Source organism: Mastacembelus armatus, chromosome 9, assembly GCF_900324485.2.
Source record: "Mastacembelus armatus chromosome 9, fMasArm1.2, whole genome shotgun sequence".
NCBI classification, from domain to species: Eukaryota; Metazoa; Chordata; class Actinopteri; order Synbranchiformes; family Mastacembelidae; genus Mastacembelus; species Mastacembelus armatus.
Window position 1 is genome coordinate 22,449,121 of NC_046641.1, and position 23,816 is coordinate 22,472,936.

General features: G+C 38.6%; 1 protein-coding gene across 1 annotated transcript; it reads left to right on the plus strand.

The window, feature by feature from the left end:
• The first annotated feature begins 43 nt into the window (after window positions 1–43).
• ppil2 (peptidylprolyl isomerase (cyclophilin)-like 2) lies at window positions 44–22,319 on the plus strand. The gene is made up of 20 exons (XM_026321708.1): window positions 44–192; window positions 379–428; window positions 1,265–1,310; window positions 1,538–1,600; window positions 1,947–1,998; window positions 2,125–2,176; window positions 2,527–2,618; window positions 2,955–3,044; window positions 3,124–3,199; window positions 3,333–3,493; window positions 5,623–5,698; window positions 6,364–6,470; window positions 10,222–10,311; window positions 12,876–12,909; window positions 15,061–15,178; window positions 15,564–15,620; window positions 18,778–18,850; window positions 19,492–19,554; window positions 20,195–20,337; window positions 21,345–22,319. The coding sequence occupies exons 1-20, from the start codon at window positions 161–163 to the stop codon at window positions 21,448–21,450; spliced, it is 1,581 nt and encodes a 526-aa protein (XP_026177493.1). The 5' UTR covers window positions 44–160; the 3' UTR covers window positions 21,451–22,319.
• The last annotated feature ends 1,497 nt before the right edge of the window (window positions 22,320–23,816 follow it).

Sequence of the window (23,816 nt, forward strand, 5' to 3'; positions counted from 1 at the left end):
AGAGTGCCGTTATTATGCGTGAACTGCCGTTAATGACGTCGACAAAGACCATAAACAGGAAGTCATAACCGTGGAACGAGTTGTATGTGTTTGTTGTTAAAAGCTGCCTTTTTTGTCTTTTTACCGGGGATAATCTTTCAGACCTACACGGAAACCCAAAATGGGGAAGCGACAGCACCAAAAAGATAAAATGTAAGTGTCAAAGTTAAGCTGCTACACCTGGTTCGTCAGAACATGCGTGTTGTTGTTAGCATAGCCAGCTAATAGTGCTTGCTAACAAGCTAGCCACGCTAGCGGTTAGTAGCTTATTTCTTATTTTTACTTTTATTTAACTGAAGTTGTTTCGTTGCATTTACTCTTAATTCTGTGTGTCTGTAGGTACATCACATGTACAGAGTACACAAACTTTTATGGAGGGAAGCGAGCAGGTGAGTTTACTTTGCTAAAACCTGGTTAAAGTAAGCGTCAACAACTTTGAGCAGGGATTAAAAACAACTAACAATACACTTTACACTGCGAATATAACTTTTATATTTTAAATATCAAGTAAAAGTTGTATGAGCAGCATATTTCTGCTGATTGTTTGCTTTGTAACACATTAGCCAGGGTCCAAATACAAACCTGCACTTCAGTGAATGTACTTGGTTTTATGGCTATGAAGTTACTGTTTGGTGTCTTTTATATTTATTGTACTAATACCAGCCTGTTTTCACAGTTTCACACCGAACTTTATAGGTTTTTGCAGTGATTGTACATTTTAAAGCTTTAAACAGTAAATATTTGACATTTATTTGTTGAGTCTCTAAAATGGTTTTTATTGTTGCTGACTTACTGATTCAGTTGGCTCATTTTTTTACCAGTTGTGACCAGTTCAGCCCAGTAAACATTTTCATTGATTAGTTGATCAACAAAAAATGACTCAAGCCATTTCAATAAATAATAGTTTTATCGTTTTTAAGCAAAGCAAAAAGGCTTTTTGTAACTTCTCCAATATGAGGATTAGTGAACAGTGAATCTTTGGATTTTGCAGTGTTGATCAGACAAAACGTGAAGTTTTAAGCTTTTTCACTATTTTCTGCCACTTTGTTGACATGAGGGTAATCTATAAAACAACCATGATTAAAATGTCATGTAGTGTTAACTGTTCACAGACTAGTTTTTAATGTCTTAAAAACAAGTGGATGTATGGACATGAACCTCATCTCATGTGATGGTGTTTTTTTTGATTTTGTTTTTTTTATCAATTGCTGTTTTTGCTTTTCAGAAATCCCACAGGCAAACTTCAGACGGCTTCCTTTTGACCACTGCAGGTAAGAACTCTCTTTGTACTACCATCTCCAGTAGAGGTACATTGGACCTGTCTTAGTATACACCTATTTAACTATTTTGCCATGCTGTTCCAACAGTACAAAAGAATACTTGACAACATTATATAACCAAGAGAAAACTAGGCTGACACAAAAAGTTGTAGACTAAAATGTGTTTTTGCTGAGTCATTTCTCATTTTGACCTATCTGTTTTCTCTGAATCACTTCAGTTTGTCCCTTCAGCCATTTGAGTATCCTGTCTGTACAGAAGAGGGAGTTGTCTTTGACCTGCTGTAAGTGGATGATTTTAATTTAAAAAAAAAAAAAAAACAGTTTAAAATTGGCATATCTGCAGTCCAGTCAGCCGTATGCTCCTAGAAGAAAGATGTTAAAGGGTGACTGGTGGTTCGTCTGTTTCATGATTTGCCAGTTAACACCAACTCAGGTTAAGATATCCCTGCAGCTGTTGATACATGGAGCTCTTTGTAATTCTAAGTCAAGCTGTGTGAAGACAATATGAAATCAAAAATGGATGCTGGATCTTTCTTTGTGAAAATATACTGTAGCTTGTATGTATTGTGGCATCTGGTTGTGTCTGTTGTGAATGAGTAAAGGTCATTTCCTTACATTGTGTTTCAGGAGCATTGTCCCATGGATCAAGAAGTATGGTACTAATCCGATCTCTGGAGAGGTAAACAACCAAAAAGCATTTTAGTCACCAGACTACAGACTTTTCTCATTCTGTTTCTTTTTCATTTTAATCACATTATGTTTATTGTTGCACAGTTTCACAGTAGTGTTTCATTTTTTTCGACAGAAACTGGAAGCAAAGTCCCTCATCAAGCTTAACTTTGTCAAGAACAACGATGGTAAACGTTGTCTTTTAATGTTCTGTAACTTTAAAAAGCCACAGTGAAACTATTGACATAATACGTTGATACCGACCTTAGAGCTGAATAAGCTTAATTTTGTCCTAATTACCAAAATGACTCAGTAGTTTGACTTAAAGAGAGTGTTAGAAGGTAATTTTGGTGGGAGTAAGAGCAACTTAAAGCAAGTGGTGGATGATGTTGAGATAAGTATGATATAATTCAGTAGGGAACACATTACATGAGCTGTGTCTTGACTGTTAGAGAGGAGTTCTCAGCTGCAGCAGCAGATCGGAAGGGACTCTGCCGCTGTTCTTACTTCTGATTTTCCCTATTTTATTTTATTTCAGGAAAGTATCACTGCCCTGTTCTGTACAACGTCTTCACAAATAATTCTCACATTGTTGCCAACAAGGTCACTGGCAATGTCTTTTCTTCTGAGGTTGGTGAACTCACATACTGTATTGAGACTCATACAAAGAGTTTTTGCAGTGTAGGTCAGTGTTTAAAATTACACACACACACACAGATGTTATTGGTTTTGATATATTTTGATGCTCAGACCACATGGTCTCAAAAGATGTTGCCTTATGTTGTGCTGACTTAAGTTTTTGCAATAGATTTTTCTTCAAACAAATTGAGGATTCCACACTGTACAGAACTGGATTTACAGATGAAATTGGAAGCTGTAGAATTATTCTTTCCTTAAACTGGGAATTTGGATTTGTCTAATCAAAACAAAACAACTTAACACTTAAATTCAGTTTCTTCTACTTAGGCTGTTGAGCAACTCAACATCAAGACCAAAACCTTTAAAGATCTGCTGACTGATGAACCCTTTACCAGAAAGGACATTATAATTCTTCAGGTGGGTTGCTGCTTTACTAAAGTACATAATTAGGAAGAAAAGCCTGTTATTCTGGTGATGACATAGTTTGTTTTCTTAGGACCCCACAAACCTGGACAAATTCAATGTTTCCAACTTCTTCCATGTGATAAACAACCTGAAGGTGTTGGATCCAGGTGAGTTATCAAACAGTTATTTCTCATTCATAAACTATTTGTGATGAGGAATCATGAATCAAGGTTAAACTTTAAGCTTCAGTCTTCACGTTGTATGAATTTCCTCACTATTGCTCTCCCTGGCATGGTTCAGATGAGGAAAAGGCAAAGCAGGACCCGGCGTACCACTTGAAGACCACCAATCTCGAGACAAGGGAGACCTTAGCGGAGCTGTACAAAGACTACAAGGGGGATCAGCTCCTGGCATCTACCATGAAAGAACCAGAGGCCAAGAAGACAGACAAGATAAACGCTGTAAGGAAAAATATGATTTGCTGAAGTCTGTGAACTGGAGAGAGGGAGAACTATGAAGTCAAAGAAAACCAGCAAAATAAATCAAATGAAAGAGTTTAGTAGATGTGATGAGAACCAACTCTTACTGTGATCTCCCTACCAGTAAAAGGTTTTAAGCAAGAGTACTAGTTAAAGGACAAAGGACTAACATGGCTGCAGCTTGGTTAAACTTAGTCACAGTTTAAAGACAAGGTAGTGGGAAGTGTCTGTGTAATAATCAGCCAAACATTTGGCTGTAGCGTTTATCTGGTCAAATACCTAGACTCGCTGTAAAATTCTTTGAGTCCTGTAATACATCATTTGCTTGCTGGTATGCGTGGTTAAATCTCTCTCATCTTGTCTTTAATGTCATGTTAAATGACTCAAAAACCACCAGTTCTCCATTATAGGATGACATGTTGCCTTTGTTTTTGACCAAACAGAACAAAGAGATGCACTTGCTGGCTTCTCCCAGAGCCTTCAGCTGTGTCACATGGTCTGAGCTAGCATAACAAATGAGCAAACCTCATTTGTTATGCTAGCTTGGTAGCTGTTATGTTCTAATCAGTAGCACCTTTAGGATTTTCACTCACATTAGCTTAAAGGTTTAGTGTTAAAGATCATTGTTGATCTTTGAAAAGGTAATTTGACAAAACACTTCTCAGTGTTCAGCTTTCTTAGCTGTTGAATCTGAAAAACTGAGGGAAGGTTTTCAGCATGTAGATAATTTTTAACTTCAAAAGTAAGTTAAAATCTGTGCAAGGTGTTTTTTATTATATTAATTTTCAATGTTTATCAACCAGTTCTCCAGTTGTGCTGTTGCAGGCAGCATTTCAAGAGAACAATTATTCAACCCTGAAGTGTAGGATTTACTTTGTGCACAGGAGGGAGCCAGACACACAGGAACACGTTGACTGTATAAGACAAACAACTGCATCCACAAACGGAAGAATGTTTACACTGCTGCAAGGAAGATAAATAATATTTGACACTTGCATTACAGGAATTAAAAAAAAAAAAAAGCCAAAGCAGTAAGAACATGTCAACTTCTGAAACATTATTATGAAAATGGACTTTGATATTTATTACAATTACCCTCTGGATTTTTACTGTAACCTTCCTACAGGCCTGCTCTCACTCGTTATTAGTAAGTTTTAACTGTAGGGGAATCAGACATATAGCTCTATAACAAAGAAGATGATGATGCCATTGTGAGTGTGTCCCTGACCGTAGTCTAATTCAATTTGAATGGCATCAACACTTTATTTTATCATCAGCTCTCCTTTGATGCTGTGCCATCTCTCGTTTTTACACTAAAGCTTTTTCTTGGTTGCTCCCTGTCTGGAGTTCGCAGTCGAGGTGATGCTTTGACAGCATCTGAGAGAGCAGGAAATATAGGTCAGACAGAGCACACGAGGTAAAGTCTGTGCTTTCATGTGCCTTCACAAGAACTAGAGCAGAAGAATGCTAAACCAGGACTGGAGAGTAGACCTGAGCTTTTGAAATCACTCCTCGCTTCTTTACTTCTCTACTTTCATCTTCACGTGGTTTTTATCCTGTCGTCTCTTAAATAACTTATGTCACCACATTGCTTGTGGTATTTAGAGATGTATGTTTCAATTTGGCAAGTCTGTTTTACTGTAATTTAAGATCAAACAACATTTAAAGCATCGTTGACGCTCTAATTAGACGACCATTAAAGCTGAGGTGCACGTTGTGCTCTTAATTGTATAGAAACTGCATAGGCTGCTAGTTTGCACTTGATTTACCAGTTCCTGCAAACAAAGGGGACCAGTCAAGTACTGGTGTGGTACACTGCAGAATGTCATTCATTGCCTGGAGGATGGAGCTTTAGGCCCCTTCAATGAAGAACCTACTAAGTGTTTTAGCTGATCCTGATCTCTAGTGGAATATTTCACAATGGGGATATATGTGTAAATGATTAAACTGCAGATTCATTGTCTTATCTTTATCTAAATGAATTAACAACTCATCTTGCACCTGGCTTTTAAAGACTGCTCCAGCATTAACAGAAGGAGTAGGATTTAAAAACATCACATAAAAGCTGTTTCTTTCATTTTTTAAAAATATTTTTCTCTCTCGTTTCCCAGGCTCACTACTCCACAGGAAGAGTTTCAGCCTCCTTCACGTCCACAGCCATGACCCCTGCAACAATTCATGAAGCAGGCAAGTGAACATCTCACAAAAAACTGTAGAAAGAAACACTTCTTCTTTTGTTGCTTTCATCTTTACTTATCTAGGGGAGAGTGGCTCATCACTCCTGCTCTTTTGCAGCAAAGTGCAGCTTTGTGCTCACACGGCTAAATGCAGCTACAAGTAAGACTTGCTCAGCTTGACTCTATTTTCTTCTCCTGTCAGGCTCTGAGCTGCTCCACCACAAAGATTCACTGTTATGCAACTGTGTAGTAGGTTCAGTACACATCAGACGAGGAGGACATTGTTTGGATGTAGTGACCTAGTTAACACTTTTGAAAAAGGATGCTCCTGACATTTACTTTTGTGGATGAGCGTCTTAGTCTAAGGAAGAGCACCAAGATGTGGTATGTTGTAGCGTTGATTGCAGAAAGGGTTATTTTTTTTAAGTGCTTCTCTTGTATTATTTAAAGATTTGTTCATAGAGAATAACGTCTGCATAAATCTAAATAACGGCCTCCGATTCCGAGCCTCTGAGGGTTTTTTTTTTAAGGTCAGAATTACCTGCAGCAACATCAAGTTGAGACTCATAAACAACCATAAACAAGCTGTTTTTTAAAAAACAGTCCGTCTGATTTGCCAGCCATACTCTATAAAGACACATTAAAATAACACTTTTTTTAATCTGTGTGTTGTAGATGCCATTGCAGACGACGCTGTGCGTTACCAGTATGTAAAGAAAAAAGGCTACGTCCGTTTACACACAAACAAAGGAGACCTTAATCTGGAGTTACACTGTGATAAGGTAATGATACGTTCTAATGCCAGATCACTCTGTAATTATATATTTTTTTTTCTCGCATCCGCAGAGTGAAAGAGTTTGTTCATCAGAACATTTGTTCTCTGTATTTTCAGCCATGGCAACTGGGAGGTTAAAGGAATGAATTTCTAATGAAACATATGAGCAAACAAGAATAAGTCCCACCTAGCATCTTGTCATTCAGTGCTTGTGCTCTGTCATATATTATAAAAGTAGGAAACAGGATTTGCAGTCTAACCACACTGAATAATAAAATTAAAAATGTATTATGGGATTCAGTGTCAGAGGTGCGGGCAAGCTTGACAGTGGTCATTAATTACATCTCCGACAGCAAGTTTTAAACTCAATCACTTTTGCAGCCTGTGTGGGAACAGAAAATACTCTTCTCCTCTCACGTCATTACTTTTTAACTCAGGTCTCTTTTTCTAGCACCAATACCTCACTCTCTCATGCTCCTGCTGCCAAATATTGTGCTACACTGGCTCTACATACCTTTTAGTCCTGTTTGACCACAGCAAAAACGTAACGGTCTGAATGACAAAAAGTACATGACATATATAGATGAAGCAATGTTGAATATTTAATGTGTTAAAAGTATCTCGAGTTCCATATCTCTTGATCAGGAAATCCTTCCTTTTTACAGAATTGACAGACATAGGAGGGAAAAAAGGAAGCAAATTAGTTTGAAATCATACTTTAGGTCTGTTTTTCCCAGCCCATGGCATCATACAAGAGCAGTGTGTTGAAAACATAACAACACATTAAAGGCATTTTGGTCATGCTTGTAGTACTCGACTCACTGTGCAGCTGATATCATTTTTATTGAAAATAAAATGTTAATGTTTAAGATGCAGTGCTAATCAGTGGAATTTATAGTTTTGAGGCTCTGGTTAATACTTGGCTGATTTAATTCACTGCTATAAAGTTGTGAAATTATGTTGCAATGCAGTTTTGGCCAGAGCAGGTGCCTAAATTATATTGAGAGTGATGAATCCAAAACACAGAAATTCGCCTTTTGCACAGCCTGGTCCCCACGTTGGTTGGAAAGTGTAGCCTACATCATCACAAACATGTTATTTATGCATTTAACTTTTATGGTTAAGTGTAGGGATCCTGAGAGACATTGTGAGCTGCAGAAACACATTTCTTCCCTGGTAACCAGGCGTTTCATGTGCTTGGCTTTCATTGGCTTCTGAGCCGTTGAATCAGAATAATGATGGGACCGTTGAAGCAGTTAGACAACCTGCCCTGTGGCCCCACATCCTCCTCCCTACCTTTCTCCCAAGTGGTTTTCTCACAGCATTGCAGGTCTATTCATGGCCTGCTGTTTATGAATTAAACAGTGCTGCTTCACTGTTACACACACTCTGCCACAGAAATCCAACCAGTACCTCCCTGTAAGGAGCTCTTTTTGTTTGGCCCCTGTCCTCATTGACCCCAACTTAGCTGATAGTTGGGGGTGGCAGATGTTGGAGATTGTAGAATGCTGCCTGTACCTTAGTGACACACAGTATTGAGGAAGGAAGAGATCTATTATACTTAAAAGCACCAAATAAAACTGCAGAAAGCCTTCACCCGAGTGGGATACATTAGATGGCTGTGGTAGATTTTAAAAATGGGTTTGGATGACTAAGATTTATATTTAGACACAGACAAAAATCCAGTCCTCTAAAATTTACTTATGAATATAAAATCAAGCAAAAGTAACAATGAAATGAGGATGAATGGAAGATTCAAATAAGCAAAAGGGCTATGACCCTTAGATGAGTAATGCAAACCAAACCTGCACTGTCAAAATTATGTGTATATGTATGTGCTATATGTTTTACAGTCTTCTTCAGACTCAGTTGCTCATATTCTATTAAGTTAAAAATGCATTAGAGTTTCTTTGTATGTATTTATTTTGCCTGGTAAACAAGAAGAGTCTTGAGTTTGTGAACTGAAACTATTTTCCTGTTTTTTCTTTCCCCCCCGTCTGCGTCAGAAAACATTGTTTCCATGCTGACATCAGTGATTGCAGACAATTTTAGGCACCTAGTCATGTTTCTAAATCAAATTGCATTTTAAACATTCTCATGCTTATGCATGCATGCAGACACACTAAATTGATCACCATTACCCAGCAGCAGTAGCAAGAGGCAGAAATTGTGAGTGTTACAGAAAGAGGTCTGTGACATTAATGTTTCTGGGTAAAAATGATGGGAGTAAGGTGAAAGCAGTCACAACAACATAAAATGGGATAGCTTGTTTAGTTTGTATTTCAGTAAAAGTTTGTCATTAGGTAACTGTTTTAGACATTTTTTTCCATTATGAAAATTGGTTTCATGACTAAAATGGTTAAAATCAATCCTGCTTTTTGTGTCAAGTGGTTTAAAACAATAAGCCTCTTTGTACCAGAGTGCTTTGTAAATCTAGGATTTATAAAAGGAGAGGAAAAAGATGCAGTGTTGAACCACAGCTGCCAAACTGAGACATTAGGGGAAAGTAAGACTAGGAGATCTTAGAGGAACCTGACACACAGTGAAAGGCCAATGAATAAAAATAGGTTTTACAAAAGCATCTGGTGATTCTTGGAAGCCAGCAATCATTGTTGCCGTGGGGTAAAATTAAGTTTCTCACACAGACACAGGCCGAATTGTTCCTCAAGGCTACCGATGTTGATAACAGTAGACCTGACCAGCGTCATAATCAATCCCACACCTTCCGCTTTGGGGACAAATTTCACAGAGTGCCAGTCAGTCAAAATTATCCTCCGTCAGTGCTGTGCTGTGTTGTAGCGATTTACAAGCTGCCTGAACATTTCTTGTGACCCAGAATGTACCCCCACCGAGTGTAAAAATCCATATTTCTTTTTTTTTGCAGCAGAGCTGATGTATGTAGCAGAGTACTAAGCCTGGCTTCTAGCTACAGAGATATGTGAGGGCGCCTCAGGCAACAGCTGAACTCTAGTTTATCGCAAATGTATGTGTGCAGCAAACACTCTCACACGGGTCAGACAGTTACAAATGTGTTTCTCTGTCAGTGTGAATTCAAAGCTTCATGCTGCCAGTTGCATCTACATGGAAATTGAAATAAAACCTGCTGTACACTCGGGAGTCTAATTCAAAAATGATCTTTTATATGTCTTAGATTAATTGCTGATCCGTTCATTATCCCCTGAGGGCAAGTCTTTGTACAGCCAGTGGTATACGATCAACACTAAAAAGAAGAAGGGAATGAAATGTGAAAAGGGGAAAGAGCACAGTAATCACCTAACAGTAATTAAAAAGCTAATGACAGCTGGGACATGGGACTTTTTAAACCTGTTTGACCTGCATGTTGGCTGATTATATCTTGACTGAATGGGAGCAACCTAAACTCTTCAAACAAAGGATGATGGAGTCAGCCTTCTTCAGAGGCCTGACTTTATAGAGTTTGGAGATGTCGTCCAACATTGCATCTGCATGACTATAAATGCAAACAAGCAGCAGACAAGTCCTGACATTCACTGTCCAGTTTATCTAGAACCTTGAATGTGTGTTGATGTGTTACTGGGTTTATTAAAAAGCCTCCTACCAACAGCATCAGCAGTGAGTTCTGACAGCGCCTTGCACCTGTACTTACATTACGCCGTGTCCTAAGTACCTCTTATTAAATTTATAGCTCACTAGTTATAAATAGCAAATGATGCTACCAATTGCTGAGAACAGTTCAGAAGAAAATCTCCGTTTTCTGATCTCTTCGCTTTTTCTTCCAGGTTCCTAAAGCTGGGGAGAACTTCATCCGTCTATGTAAAAAAGCCTACTACGATGGAACAGTTTTCCACAGATCCATTCGAAATTTTATGGTAAGAACATTGACCAATCAGAAATGTTCACCCACTACAGTCACCAAATTAACATATGACCTGTGACTTATAAAATATATACGCATATGCTATATTTAACACAGACAGGCACATAGATTTTCAAGTTTTCACACAGCTTGTTAAAGTTGTCACTAGGTGGTATCTTTATATTATTAATGTAAGTATATAACAGCACCTGCTCTCCTCAGTACACCAGCATGTTGGCAAAGTTGCCCCAGTTCTTCTGGTAATTTTGGCTGTCTCAGTGTCTCCTGTCTCTTCATCTAATCCAAGAATGACCCTACAATGTTGAGATCAGGGCTCTCTGGGAGCAACACCATCTGTTGCAGGAGCTCTTGTTCTTCTTGTTGCTGAAGATAGTCCCAAAAACATTTGCACAGTACCACACGTCTGCTGTGAGTGTCATGTTTCTTTCCCTAGTGTAGTTATCCTTAAAATAGAAGATTTCAGTCTGTAGCAGACACAGGCACAGTACAGGCTGCAGACATATCCAGGTAGGCAATGAAGGGATGTTCGTATGTATTGTCTTCTTATATTATATTATATCAAGAACTCTGACTGCAGCATTTGTAACTAAAGGTTTGTGCAGGTAGTATGGGTGTATTATTAAACAGAAATACAGAGAGTTGCAGCACCCAGGGTGAGCTGCAATAAAAGCAATTTCCTAGTTCTTTACAGATTAAAAAAAAAACAGATTTAATCTGTGCAATTCTGTGAATAAATTGAAATTTTGTGTTGACTACAGAGACAGTCCCATTACTGGAAATTTTAGCATCAGCCTCACGTGTTGTCGAAGTAGTGATGTGTTATTGAATACAGGCGGGAGAATTATGACCTACAATTAACATCTACATTGTTTTTCATCTTATATGACTTAGCTCTGGTTACATTTTATATGAAGGTGATACATTATTATGAGAAACTGAGGTTTATGTTGTTGTGGCCTGTGTAAATTTAGTGCAACTGGCATCTTTTTGCAGCTTAAACCCAAGATAAAAACAAATTACTTTCTATACTGTCATTTAGTGTTTGTTTTTTTTTTTTGTTTTTTTTACCTTTTGCTGTAATGATAATATTTTTTGGTGTTCGCTGCCTTAAAAAGGAGTAAACACAGCTCTCCAACTGAAGCTTCTTAGCCCAGACTGAGAATTTCAAATGGCAGGTCTCTGATCAGCTGCTCATCTGTGTATTTCAGAGCTGCCGCCCCCGTAATTAAAGTGGCTCTGAGTGGACATCTGGTCTCAAGAGGGCCCTTACTTTTTTTATTCTGTCCTGTGGTTTTCATACACAACTGCAAGCTGTGAATTGTTTATCCATAATTACTGTGCCACTTACGCCTTCGACTTATCCTCCACAGCTCAAACGGAGAGGAGGGTGGCCTTGGAGAGAGTCATTTTATACCAACAAACACTTTAAATGGGAGTAAGTTAATGGGAATAGAAACATGTCCCTCACTCCCCACACTAGCAGTTTATCAGGACCTTGTGAGTGCACTGAACATCCTGAGATAATCCTTGAAAAGATCTGACAGTTTTACTTGGAAATTTGAGAGGCCCACAAAGCTGCCACCGCTCAGGTTCAGACACTGAGAAAAACTGTTTACTGCTGAGATTTACATGTAGGACTGTCTGGGTGCCTGTGTCTTTTAGAAAGGAAATTTCAGTTTTCCACTCTTCATCAAACTACTGTCTTTGTTCAGTCAGACACTATAAATGCGTTCATAGGTTTTGAGTAGGGTTTGCTGAAATTAACTAAAATACTTTTAGTTTTAAATACTTAAATTAGGTGAAGCTAGACGTCTGTAAATACACACAGTATTTAGAAGTCTAGAACACGTCTCCCACTTTAATGACCACTAAGCTCTAGCAGCACTAGCCTATAAAGCTTTCCTGTAAACAGACAACATATTGTATATTTGTTGTGCTTTTTTTTTTTTTTTAATATTTCAGGATGGAAATTGATTTCATTCAATTTGTGTTGGTGGAATATCTTATAAAATAAGAGTTTATCCTCCTGCTGATTCTGTTCATTGTCCTTGCTTGCTTTTTCCACCATAATATTATCATTTTGTTCTTCTGCCATCGGCCTTATTGCAAAGCATGCATACCCAAACAAGTTAAAAGCAAACAATGGAAAGTAAATACTGTAACAGTACTGTTAGCAGTGAGTATTTTCCCAGGTCTGTGCTCATATTATCCATACGAACAGTACAGGACACACTCATCCGAGTCGCTCCACACCAGCACCAGTTGTCAAAACCTGCAGCATGTGAGAGCAGTAATCTTCCATAGAACCAGTACTAGGAAAGCTGAGCTGCACCCTGGAGAACTTTAACACAGGGAACACCACTCCATGTTCTGTGTTTGAAAAAAGAAAATATTGTCAGGTTCATTTCAAAGCTGATTTTTTTTCCAATTTACAATTTTCTGTATTAGGTAGTAGAATCAACACCTGAGTTAAGCAAGACAAACCTGTATTGGGTTGTACAGCATATGTAGAAAATGTCCACCAAAGCTAACAGACTTTTGTTTGTTTGTATCTAGATTCAAGGAGGGGACCCCACTGGCACCGGCACAGGTAATGTGAGGGCTGCACTTAAACCACATTTGGAATTGCATAACACATCTCTGTTGAATTATTAATAGTTCCTTTTTGGAGGGTTTGTGTAACTATTTGTGGCAGCTCAAGATGCAAGTCAGGAGTGTTACTAAATAATTTCTGTGTGTCGCAGCATCAAGTGTGCTCTGTCAAGTGTGCGTCCGTCTACACAAAAATCATCCACTATGACAGATTCATGAAGGCGTAGAATTCCTGAACTGTGGGGAAAATTCTGTGTGTGCACACAACCCAGTATCACTTTCATGAGATTAATGTGTAAGAGAAATCCTACAAAAATTTCACTCCAACTTTGGGTGAATCCCTTCGTTTCATTGCCTGTAGATAAATTGACGAGTGACACATCCTGCAAACGGCTCATTGTATCATTATCGGTTTCGTTCAGAAGAACCTCATTTATCTGAAATCCCTTCAGAGCCAGATGCCTTGAAGAAAGAAAAGTATTAAACCTTGACTTGCAAATGAAAACCTAGTCACATATTCCAAATATGAAACGAAAAGCTCACGTGTTTTGAAATACCTAAATATGAGTTCATTAGTTGAGATACCTGATATCCTTTGCTGTCAGTCAGTGAAGTAAATGTTCCTACATTCCTGCTTTCTTTCCTGTTAAACCTGCTCAGTAGATTCAGGGTTGAGGTTGTGTTTTTAATGTAATTCAAGGGTATTTTAAAGTTAGCATCAGAGAAAATGCAGTTGGAGCTACAGGTTAACTCTTTGTTGAGAAATAATTTCTCTCATCATCCTCCTGGTTCGCTCTCCCTTCGTTTATGATCCAGTCATACGGAGATAAAATGTCAGCAAGTTGATAAATTATGCAAAAATGTCACCAGGGGAAGTTGACAGCTGCACAAAGCCTCTGAAGAGTAGATTGGCTGGTAGTATACCTTTACACCCAGAGCATAAACACACTCATGCATACGGTGCCTGTGGATGCACACCGTTTCCTGCACGTACACCAGCTGGCAGGACGCAGGACAGCGAAACACACCTCAGGGCGACAGATCCTCTCCCCCTGTTGGGAGCCAATAAGCTCTTGGAGTGCACATTCCTGTATACTCATCATGATGATTCTTAATGATAAAGACGACCCGAATAATGACTCACAGCTGAAGGCTCTCAACGTGGTTCCATGTTCAAGGACAAACAGGCCTCTTGCTTCTTATGAAGACACATTGTGCCTGTGTCTCTAATGCTGGAGCAATTAGAATAAACAGTGCTGACAGAGCTAGCAATCTGCATTGTTTTCATGCAAACTAAATTCATTTAAAGATTATTATGATACTCCACAATGTAAATATGTAGCGTGCAATGTAGTCAAGAATATAAACACCATTCAAACTCTGTACCAGTGTTACCCTCCAAACTGCGATTATCTTTGTTTACATACGTTAAGTCCCAGATGGTGCAATTAAATGACAGATTAACACTGTGAACTGTGAGTGAACTGCTGCCTGAAAGTGCTGACAAAATAATCTGCCTTATTCTTCTCCAGCAGACGCAAATCAGTTCACCTGAAGGTGTTTAAATATGAGTATTGACTTTGTCCTGCAAAGTTTTGCCAAAGTCTTCACAAGGATACACTACGCTGTGGAGTCCAGATGCAACAGATTAGTTTACATTCACTGTTTGTCGGCAGGTTGCGTTGTGTGTCTCCTTGAGGCTAAACAAACACATTAAATGCATTTTCTTCCCATTTGCAAAGAGGTTTTGAAACAGTCATGTTTATGTCCACTGGCGTCTCTATTTTCTTCACCTTTCACTGGTGTTTTTTTTAGATTTCTTCACATGTTGTCAGCTGAAACCTGCAGACCAAACTAGAACATCGCCATCATTATCGGTATCAATTGCTGTTTTAAATTTGAGCTTCAGCTGCAAAAACACCACGTTATTGTGCCCCACGGTGATAAGCACTTTTTAGCTAAGATGACTGTTAATGGATTATGACTAAATAACTCTGAGGCTGTTGAAATGCCTTTCAACTGTATTACCTGCAGTAATGATCAGATGATTGAACTGTGTTGAAGCTTGACCCCATTTTCTCATTTTAGTTCCCTCAACTCAGCCTGATCTGTGTTTCCGCTCTCTCTCTGTCTTTTCTCCCACGCCCAGGAGGGGAATCCTTCTGGGGAAAACCTTTCAAGGATGAATTTCGGCCCAACTTGTCTCATACCGGCCGAGGAGTTCTCAGCATGGCGAACTCTGGTCCAAACACTAACAAGTCCCAGTTGTAAGAAATATGTTTCAAAAGCAGCCTTTCTTTTAATCTGAAATATCACTTTATGCTAGAAGTTTTTCCTGCTGAGGACCCAAGACAATAAAAGTTTGTATTGTTACCATAAAATGCCACAGTGAATACTCAGACTAACATTAATGATGTTGTTTTGACAGTTTTCCTTTAAAACGACCTTTTTCTTGATGGACCCTGTGAGAGAAAAATATTTGAACGTCCTGTTTATCATTATTTATTTTTAAATGCTATTTTGTATTTAAGTGAACTGACGTAGCTAAACAGTCATTTTGTAACTTCTTTCATTTCTAATACTTCACATATTAATTTACTGAACCTTATTTTTACATTAGTCCAATATAATGTTTTTGTTCTGTTTTCCCAGTTTCATCACATTCCGGTCGTGCACATACCTCGACAGGAAGCACACAGTGTTTGGAAGGTAAATAGTGTGTACACACTGTATCTATTCATTTTTAACTGACTCCTCTGTGACTTCTTGACAGTGTTTTGTGAAATTTAGCAGCTGAGGGAGGAGATTTTGAAAGACACGCTTGTGTTGTTTGCACAAACAGAAAGGCTTCCTCTTTTTCTTTGTCTTCTTTCTTTTCCTTCTCTCTGTCTCTGTCACCTTGTCATATTGATTTTAATATATATTTAGCTCCTTTGGATGCTCAGTGCAGTTTTGGGACTTTTGGTCAGGAGCAGTGAAATATTTAGTAGATGCTGAATCTGAATTGATGGCTTGCTGTCTCTGCTGAGCTGAGCTGATCTTAAATGGTTGTCATTTTGGAGAAAGCACTAGCTATTGTCTAAAAATATTCAGACTGCCTTCAGCAGACAGGCTCTTTACATGCTCAGCACACTTTAAAAGCTCCTGCTTTTAACCCATGTCCAGCTTTTTGTCCTTTCCAGACTGGTCTTAGCATATTTAATGGGACTGTGGGTGTCAGTCCACTTAATACTGATCTATATGTAATGTTTTTTTCAGTTATTTATTTGACTGTGGCTATTAAATGTTCTCTCTGGACTAGAGACCTTGGTCAGATGATTTTATAATCTATTGCCATTTTGCTTCATTTTCAGTAAGGTAAGAACTAGTCTGTAAAATCACAGAGCCCAAGTTTGAGTTTTCTATGTCCTGTTTTATTTGTCCGACACTCTAAACCTACATATCAATTTAAAATGATATAAAACAGAGAAAAAACAGCAAATGCTCTTATCTGACAAGCTGCAACCAGCTTAAAAATGGACACCACACCCATATAAGCACAGACACAGCAGTAGACTGACAGGCTCTATGACAGGTGTGGTTAACCATCTAACCTGCCCAGGGTCATAAACATGTCAAAGCAACTGACAAGTCAAGAAGGTACATCTCAATGAGTAGATTGTCCATCAAACTGTCCATGGTTTATCAAAAATATCAACAAAAATAGAGTTTAGCTTAAAAAAAAGGGGGGGGGCGGCATCAAATGTACATAATTTATTTTGTTTTTAATAAACACGTATTATGTTTTTCACCTTCAATAATTCTTGTCTACAGAATCTCTTTTGGTAGAAACTCTGTGGACGTAATATGTAGTATTTCTGTTTTTAATTCACACCCCTGTTCTGTTTATCTCAGAGATACAGCTGTCTTGGCAATTAGGTAAATGTGAAATTTCCTTGGTTTGTCTGCTATCTGCTTTATTGCTGTTTTTTTTTTTTCTATGACATCAGAACATGCAAGATTTAGGTGTTAAAGTGAGTGTGAGATTTGGGTGTTCTTGAGACAGAATGTGTTATTTCCAGCTAATTGATGTGTTTTGGAACAGCAATTTTGCAGAACTAGATAACCTCATAGTTTTGTCTTCCATTGCAAAGACACTGGGTCCTTGAGCGAGGGAGATCCCGTGTTCATCTGAACGCGTGGGAGAAGAGCACATGTGGCCCGAGAAGCATCCCCTGCTAGCTATTAGATGTAGTGTAGGTGTCTCCACATGGTAACAGGGGCCCCCAAGGGACACCGAGATAAAGAGTTTGCAGTTTAAAGAGCAAAGTCAGAATGACTTCTTAAAGTGCTTTGCACCGGGGGAATCGCTAAAAGATCGCCTCTTGGCCCTCGGCATTTGACAGACTCTCTGTCTTCAGTGGTTGTTTTCTGTGCTGGGTTTACGCCGTGATACCAGTGTGCTGATAAAACAGACTGTAAACATTTTCTGTTAGCAACAGTTCATGTTCCATGTTGTCTGAGGAATATAATGAGGCCAATTTATACCCCTACTGTATGAATATGGAAACATTATAGGATGAGTTGTTAGTACAAGTTAGTTTAATTATTGGTTGTAAGGAACATGAGTCTTGTCTTATGTAACTGTAAATTCAGCTTTTTTAATTTCTGTTAAATTTCAACAAAAGCCCCTATAATTGATATTTCATATTAACTGTTTGACAGTGTAAAAGCAGCTGCAGGAAGTTACCAGCTGAATCCGTGTGCTACTCTGCGGAGCTTTTTATAGAGTTTAAGCTTATTTTTCAGCTCTCGGCCCACAATGTTGCCGTTTTGGTTTACTTGGCCGCTGCAGGCAGCAGATTTTAGCCCTGCATTAAAACACGTTTGGGGCCGTAGTGTGTGTATCTGGCAGCAGGACAGTCTGAGAGTGAGTCAAAATAAGCCAGAGTGTGTGTTTATGATAATAAACAGTGCAGAAGGGTGGTTAACTGAGGTGAATGAAACAGAGGCACGCAGAATAAGAAGTGCACTCAATGGACCAGGTCTTCTGTTTAAGACAAAAGGACAAATTATTGCTGACCTGATAAATTCCCAGTGCTGTAAAATCAGTCTGCAGTCCGGTCTGTTGGGAGCCTGCCTTCTGACTGAGTGCAGCAACACCACCCTACTGCCCCTTTTGTCATGATTGATTTTAAGTGGTAAAAATGTCTAAATTGCAATTAATTTATTTAACAGTCTGTTTTCTCTAATAGTTATGCTAGACAGATCCAAAATCCAGTTTGTGAAATCTCTGCATTCACTGAGCTTCAACAGGACCAAATCTCCTATGGATGTCTCATATCAGGTGTAGCTAATTAAGTTAATTCTGTAACAGCTCCAGTGAAAGGCAGCGGACCGTTCTCTGCCGAAGATTGTTTGTGAGTGAAAATCACATTAATGTCAGTCTGTGAACCTCCTCGAACTTTGTTTTTGTTGTTCAATGCAGTGGTGAACAGCTTCTCACAGGGTGTGCTCTGAGTCAGAACCTGCATTAGTTGGATGACGCAGTTTGTGAAAAGTCTAATGGTCTCATCATGTTAATTTGGCTATCTCAATTAATGTCATTGTTTATTAGTAGCTCCCACTAAAAACTGTGGGCTTCCTGTCCAACAACAGCTAAAACTGATTTAAACACACCTTGTGGTTACTTGATACTTTAGTCACTTGTAAATGATGAAGGCCAAACTTAATGACATTGTATAAGGGTTTTAAAAGGCTTTGGATTCAATTAAAAAAAACTCTGTTTAACTCTGAAAATGAAAACGAACTGGGACCAGTGTGATGAGCTCAGGAGGTCGGCCGTTGTAACAAACACAGAGTGTTTTGTTGGTTTTCACTTTTGCAGGGTTGTAGGTGGATTTGAAACACTCACAGCTATGGAGAACGTGGAGAGTGATCCCAAAACAGACAAGCCTAAGGTAAGAATCTGTCATGTTTAAGGTCTTAACTGGCTTAGGCGTAATTTGATTTAACTGAAACCTGTAAGTGTGCTCACTAGTCAGAGAAACATCCCTCCACTGATTTTTCTTGGGTCAAATGCCGTTTCATTTTACACGCTTGAAATGTAGCTGAGGAAATTACAGAGTGAAACTAAATCAGAGTAACTTTCAGTTGCTCACAATTAACAGCAACAGAGGAAAAAAAGACTCAACCACAGAGTCATGGGTCTCCACATGGATCATGTGGAGATCAGGTACTAAGACCTGACGTGGAGCAGGAACTGAGAGGATTTAGAAATTCTGGAGATTTGCTCCATTTTCAGTTATTACCAAATAATCTATAAATAAATAAATAAATAACACAATGCAGCCAAAGTCAAAACTTCTTCACAAAAAAAACTGTACTTGCCGTTTTTAAGATCTGGAGTATTCTCAGTCTGTAAGTATGATATTTCATTTCTGGATAGTTTAGAGCCTGGTATCTCATAGCAGAATTTATTTTTGGTACTTTTACCAAGATTTAGAGATCAATGCATCAATCAACCAAAAAAAGGCACATAATTGAGTTTTGAATGTGCCTTTTGGATCCTAATGAATTTGTGTGTGTATGTATTTTACAGTCGGAGATCAAGATCATAAGCACAACCGTGTTCGTGGATCCGTACGAAGAGGCTGATGCTCAGGTCGGTGTCTGTCGGCACATTTGAACAACACTGAGCAGTTTATTCCACACAGTCCAGATCAATCTGCTGAGTGTAAGAGCTCTGCAAATAATGAATGTCTGCACTTTGTACTTGCCACGTATTTCATTGTTTAAGATTCTGCGCACAAGCACATTGTAGCTGAAATAGTGACTGAGTTTAAACAAAAAAAAAAACAAAAAACGTCAGGGTTAATAGGAGTCACAATAGCGACGGGAACTACAGATAAACTCATTTGCTTTATAAAATGTCAGCAGATACAGTAAAACAGAATTTGAAAAAGCCCACACTGATGCATCCAAGTAACCTATTTTGTCCACTAAGGGGGCAGGGACTGGAGACTTCAGCAGGTGATTGATTATCAAAATTTCCTTTCATTCAGCTAATCAATCAGTTAGTCAGCTGTCTCATCTTTCTGTCAGTGTGAAAGAGCTTCTGTGGAGAGAAGACACCGCACAGGGAGTTTGCGATCCCACCTGCATTTGAAATGTGGGTTGTGCAGTGAAGGTGTCAACACAGGAGTAGCAGTTAATCAGCATGATGCCCTGTGGTGTGAACATAGTCTGACTATCCTCTGATCTGGTATGTGGTTTGAGGAATTATGGGGATTCCTGTTTTTCAGATCGCAGCAGAGCGAGAACAGGAGCTGCAGAAACAGGAGGAGGAGAAGCAGCAGGCCAGCATGGCCCTGAAGAAAGCCAAGGAGGAGCAGGCACCTAAGACTTTCAAAGAGGGTGTGGGGAAATACATCAACCCCGTCACAATGTAAGAACACACACACACACACACACACAAGCTGCATTACATGTTTTCACAGTCTGGAATAAGAGAGTTGAGAAAGTTAATGAATGGACAGCATGAGAGACGATTACTCTTTAATTCAGATTCATTTATTATTCATTATCACTGTCTATATTCTTCAGTTGAATGAAATGTTGAATTTAGTACATTGTGTTGTATTTTGTCGTATTGTCGCTAAAATAGTAAACAAGTAAAAATTAATTTGTGCCATATTTCTGATACACCGTTATATAAACCTTGAGGAGGAATCTGGTTAGTTAAAAGGAACAAATAAAGCATATTAAACTGTAGTAAGACCGAACGCAGTGTTTTTACCCAGAAATCAGGCTGCATTAAATGAACTGAAAATTGACTTTGGCTAAAATTGTGTTTTAAGACTCATGATCTTTTAACTTCAGATTATCCTGCTGCTGTTTGCATATTTAAATTTGTGCTGAGCATGTCAGCATTAATACTCCCAAATAATATTTCATTGGTCAGTAGTGGACATTTTAACATTTTGCTTCAAAAACATCAAAAGATGTTTGTGGCTTAATTTATTTGAAATTAACATTTGGACAACAAACATGAAACTGGAAGTAGCTAAAATGATGCAGATTAGATGTTAGTTTGTAGAATTGCTTTGCTAAATGCTCCACTATGTTAATCCTTAACTGTGTCTGTTTTTCCATGTGTTGCTGAGCAGTTAAAGTGGAGTTTTTAGATGTTTTTGGTCCAACAGTCGCCTGCTGTAAATACAAACAAGCTGCAGGAAGTAAAACCAAAGGCTTTGAGATGACTTGGATATAGTTTCACTTCCAGTAAGAAAAGAAAAGATATAAATGCAATGATAAAAATATAGAAACAGCATAATTTATAAAGAGAACAGAGAGTTCAATGTGAGAGGAAATTCAGAGAGAAGTAAGAACAGATCGTGCCATCTGACCAAACAGCTGATTGTGGTGTGTGTCGATATCCTGCTGCTTTTTCAGAAAGCGTTCGGCCGCTGAGGACGAAAGCAAGCCGTCCACCAGCGGAGCAGCGGCAGCCAAGAAGTCCAAAGGCAAGAGCAGCTTTGGAGACTTCAGCTCCTGGTAGCACCAGCACATTCAGCAGTTCTGTGGTTTTACTGGTCAAAATTAATTTCCTTCGTTCCTAGAGTTTTTTATCAGTCAGTAGTGTCTTGTGAAACAGATTAAAGCTACTTTTTTTTGTCATTTATCTTGACTGTGGTGACTGTTTTAAGACAATGCACCGACACTGCTTTAGGGTGATGAACAATCGGTCTACATATATTAACTCCTCTTGAGAAGAAACTATCCTTCGTGTGATTAAGTATTCATATTTCTATCATCCAGAGCAGTCGAATCAATATTATTATATAACATTAATCAGTGTTTGGTGCCTGACAGTCTGATCTGTGAACATGAGAAAGTCCAAACTGCAGACGGTGGCGACTGTACAGAGCAGTTTTAGGAAATCAGGGTTCATTTTCTCCTAAAGAGTAATGATATTTCATCTCTGAGTTGTACGCTTTGGCCGAACTCCCACATGTTTAAATGGATGTGCTGGTCACGTTTTGATAATTATTCATCACGGTGTTCCAAAGAAAACTTGAGTTATTGATTGATTTTAAGTCAAGGCGACCCACGCAGAAATTCATCTCACTCAAACCAAATTATAAATCGACAGAAAAACCTTGAACATTTCAGGGTTTCAGTAGAAATTTTCTTGAGTGTTTGATTTAATGTCACCGAGTTTAAATTATCTGAAAATGCTTTCAATTCTCCTTTCTCTGAGTAATAGTGAAAGAAACTATGCTATTGTTACTGACTGCAGCACACAGTCGGGGGTTAGACTGTTTATAGATTGTTCTGTTTTCAGCAGCCACTTTCACATTTATAGTCGTGTCTGTATTGAACTGGCATCTTAATTAAAAAATAAAATTAATTTTCATAAAAATCTCACTGAAGCAGACAAAAGGTTCTGGAGTTTTGCTGCTGCACTTCAGCTGATTAAACTTTATAAACTAAAAATATGAAAATATAAACTTTTAACTGACAGAATGAACAGCTGGAAAAAAACTGACATTTTACGTCTCATTTTACACAAATGACATGATTTAAATGATGACACTGATCCACAACTAATAAGGTTAATAAAGGACAAATTATTGATTTGATTTAGAAAAGGTTTAAGTGGAAGTTTCCTTTATTGAACGGGCTGCGATCAGTTGATCATTTCTCCACTGATGTCGAGCGATTTATCTTGTCTCCAGCTTGGAGAAACCACATTAACCAACAGACTAAAGTTTCAGTTGGGTCTGTTACACATGTAACATTGATGAGCTACTGCTGATATAATCAATTGCCAAACGAGAAGCAGCTCTAAACTGTAACTTCCTCTCAAACTCTGGCGTTTCCAACCTCTAAATACCATAAAAATGATGACCAGTGCATCTATTTTCAAAGAACTTGTTGTTCCTGGAAAACAATTCATTTTCTATACACTAAAAATGTTTCCCCAATAATATCAGGTGTTCAGTAACTGCAAAGCTTTTAAGGTCTGTGTGTGTCGAATCAATAAATCTGCAACTGAGTGTTGCAAAACAGGCATGCGAGTGCATGAAGCTGCGTGGGATCATTCCTTTTTCGGATCCTGGTTGCGCTGGTGAGACGGTGCTGTCAGTGATGGCACCCTTGTGTCACATAAGCTGTAATTTATTGAATGCTCGGTTATTGCCCTAATGCTGCTCTTCTCGAGCCTCATTATTTAGCTGTGCTCTTGGCAGCGGTTGCCAAGCTTTGGGCTTTTACCTGAATGAATACACCCTTGAGTGTCCTCAGTGTCTCCCCTGTCTGAGTGAGATGCAGCTCTGTAAATACCAGCGGTGGAAAACTAAACAGGTGACCTCCAAAACTAAAGTTCCTGACCTGCATGATTATCCTTTGCACATTCGACTGAGCTGCAGTGTGATGGAAAAGTATTTTGTTTTGCAGCTGTCCAGTCAGCACGAATTCCAGCAGGCTCTGGGACTCTGAAGTCACTAATTGAATGAATAATTGAGGTCTGTGGTTCTTACAAGCATCAGGTGGGTGATTTGAAACTGGGTAGTGACAAGCAAGAAGTAACTTAAGACAGTAAGTTACTTATATAATGTGCTGCACTACAGGGTTTCTGGACTTTTTACCTGTTGGTGTTAAACACAATGTAAAGTGTTAATTATTCTCACCTGTGTTTGTGCTAAGCTAGCGGGTTGTAGCCTTATATTTAATGGACAGGTATAAGAGTATCGCCAACTCTTCCAATTGACTCTAATTTACAATAAAATCTGTGTTGAAAGAGATTTCAAGGCAAGTTCTAGTTTGATAAAGATCAAACTACCTGTAATAGGTAGAAACAGGTGTTGACAATAAATGGTTAATGGGTTTCATGTACACAGCTGTTAAATTGGATACCTCTAA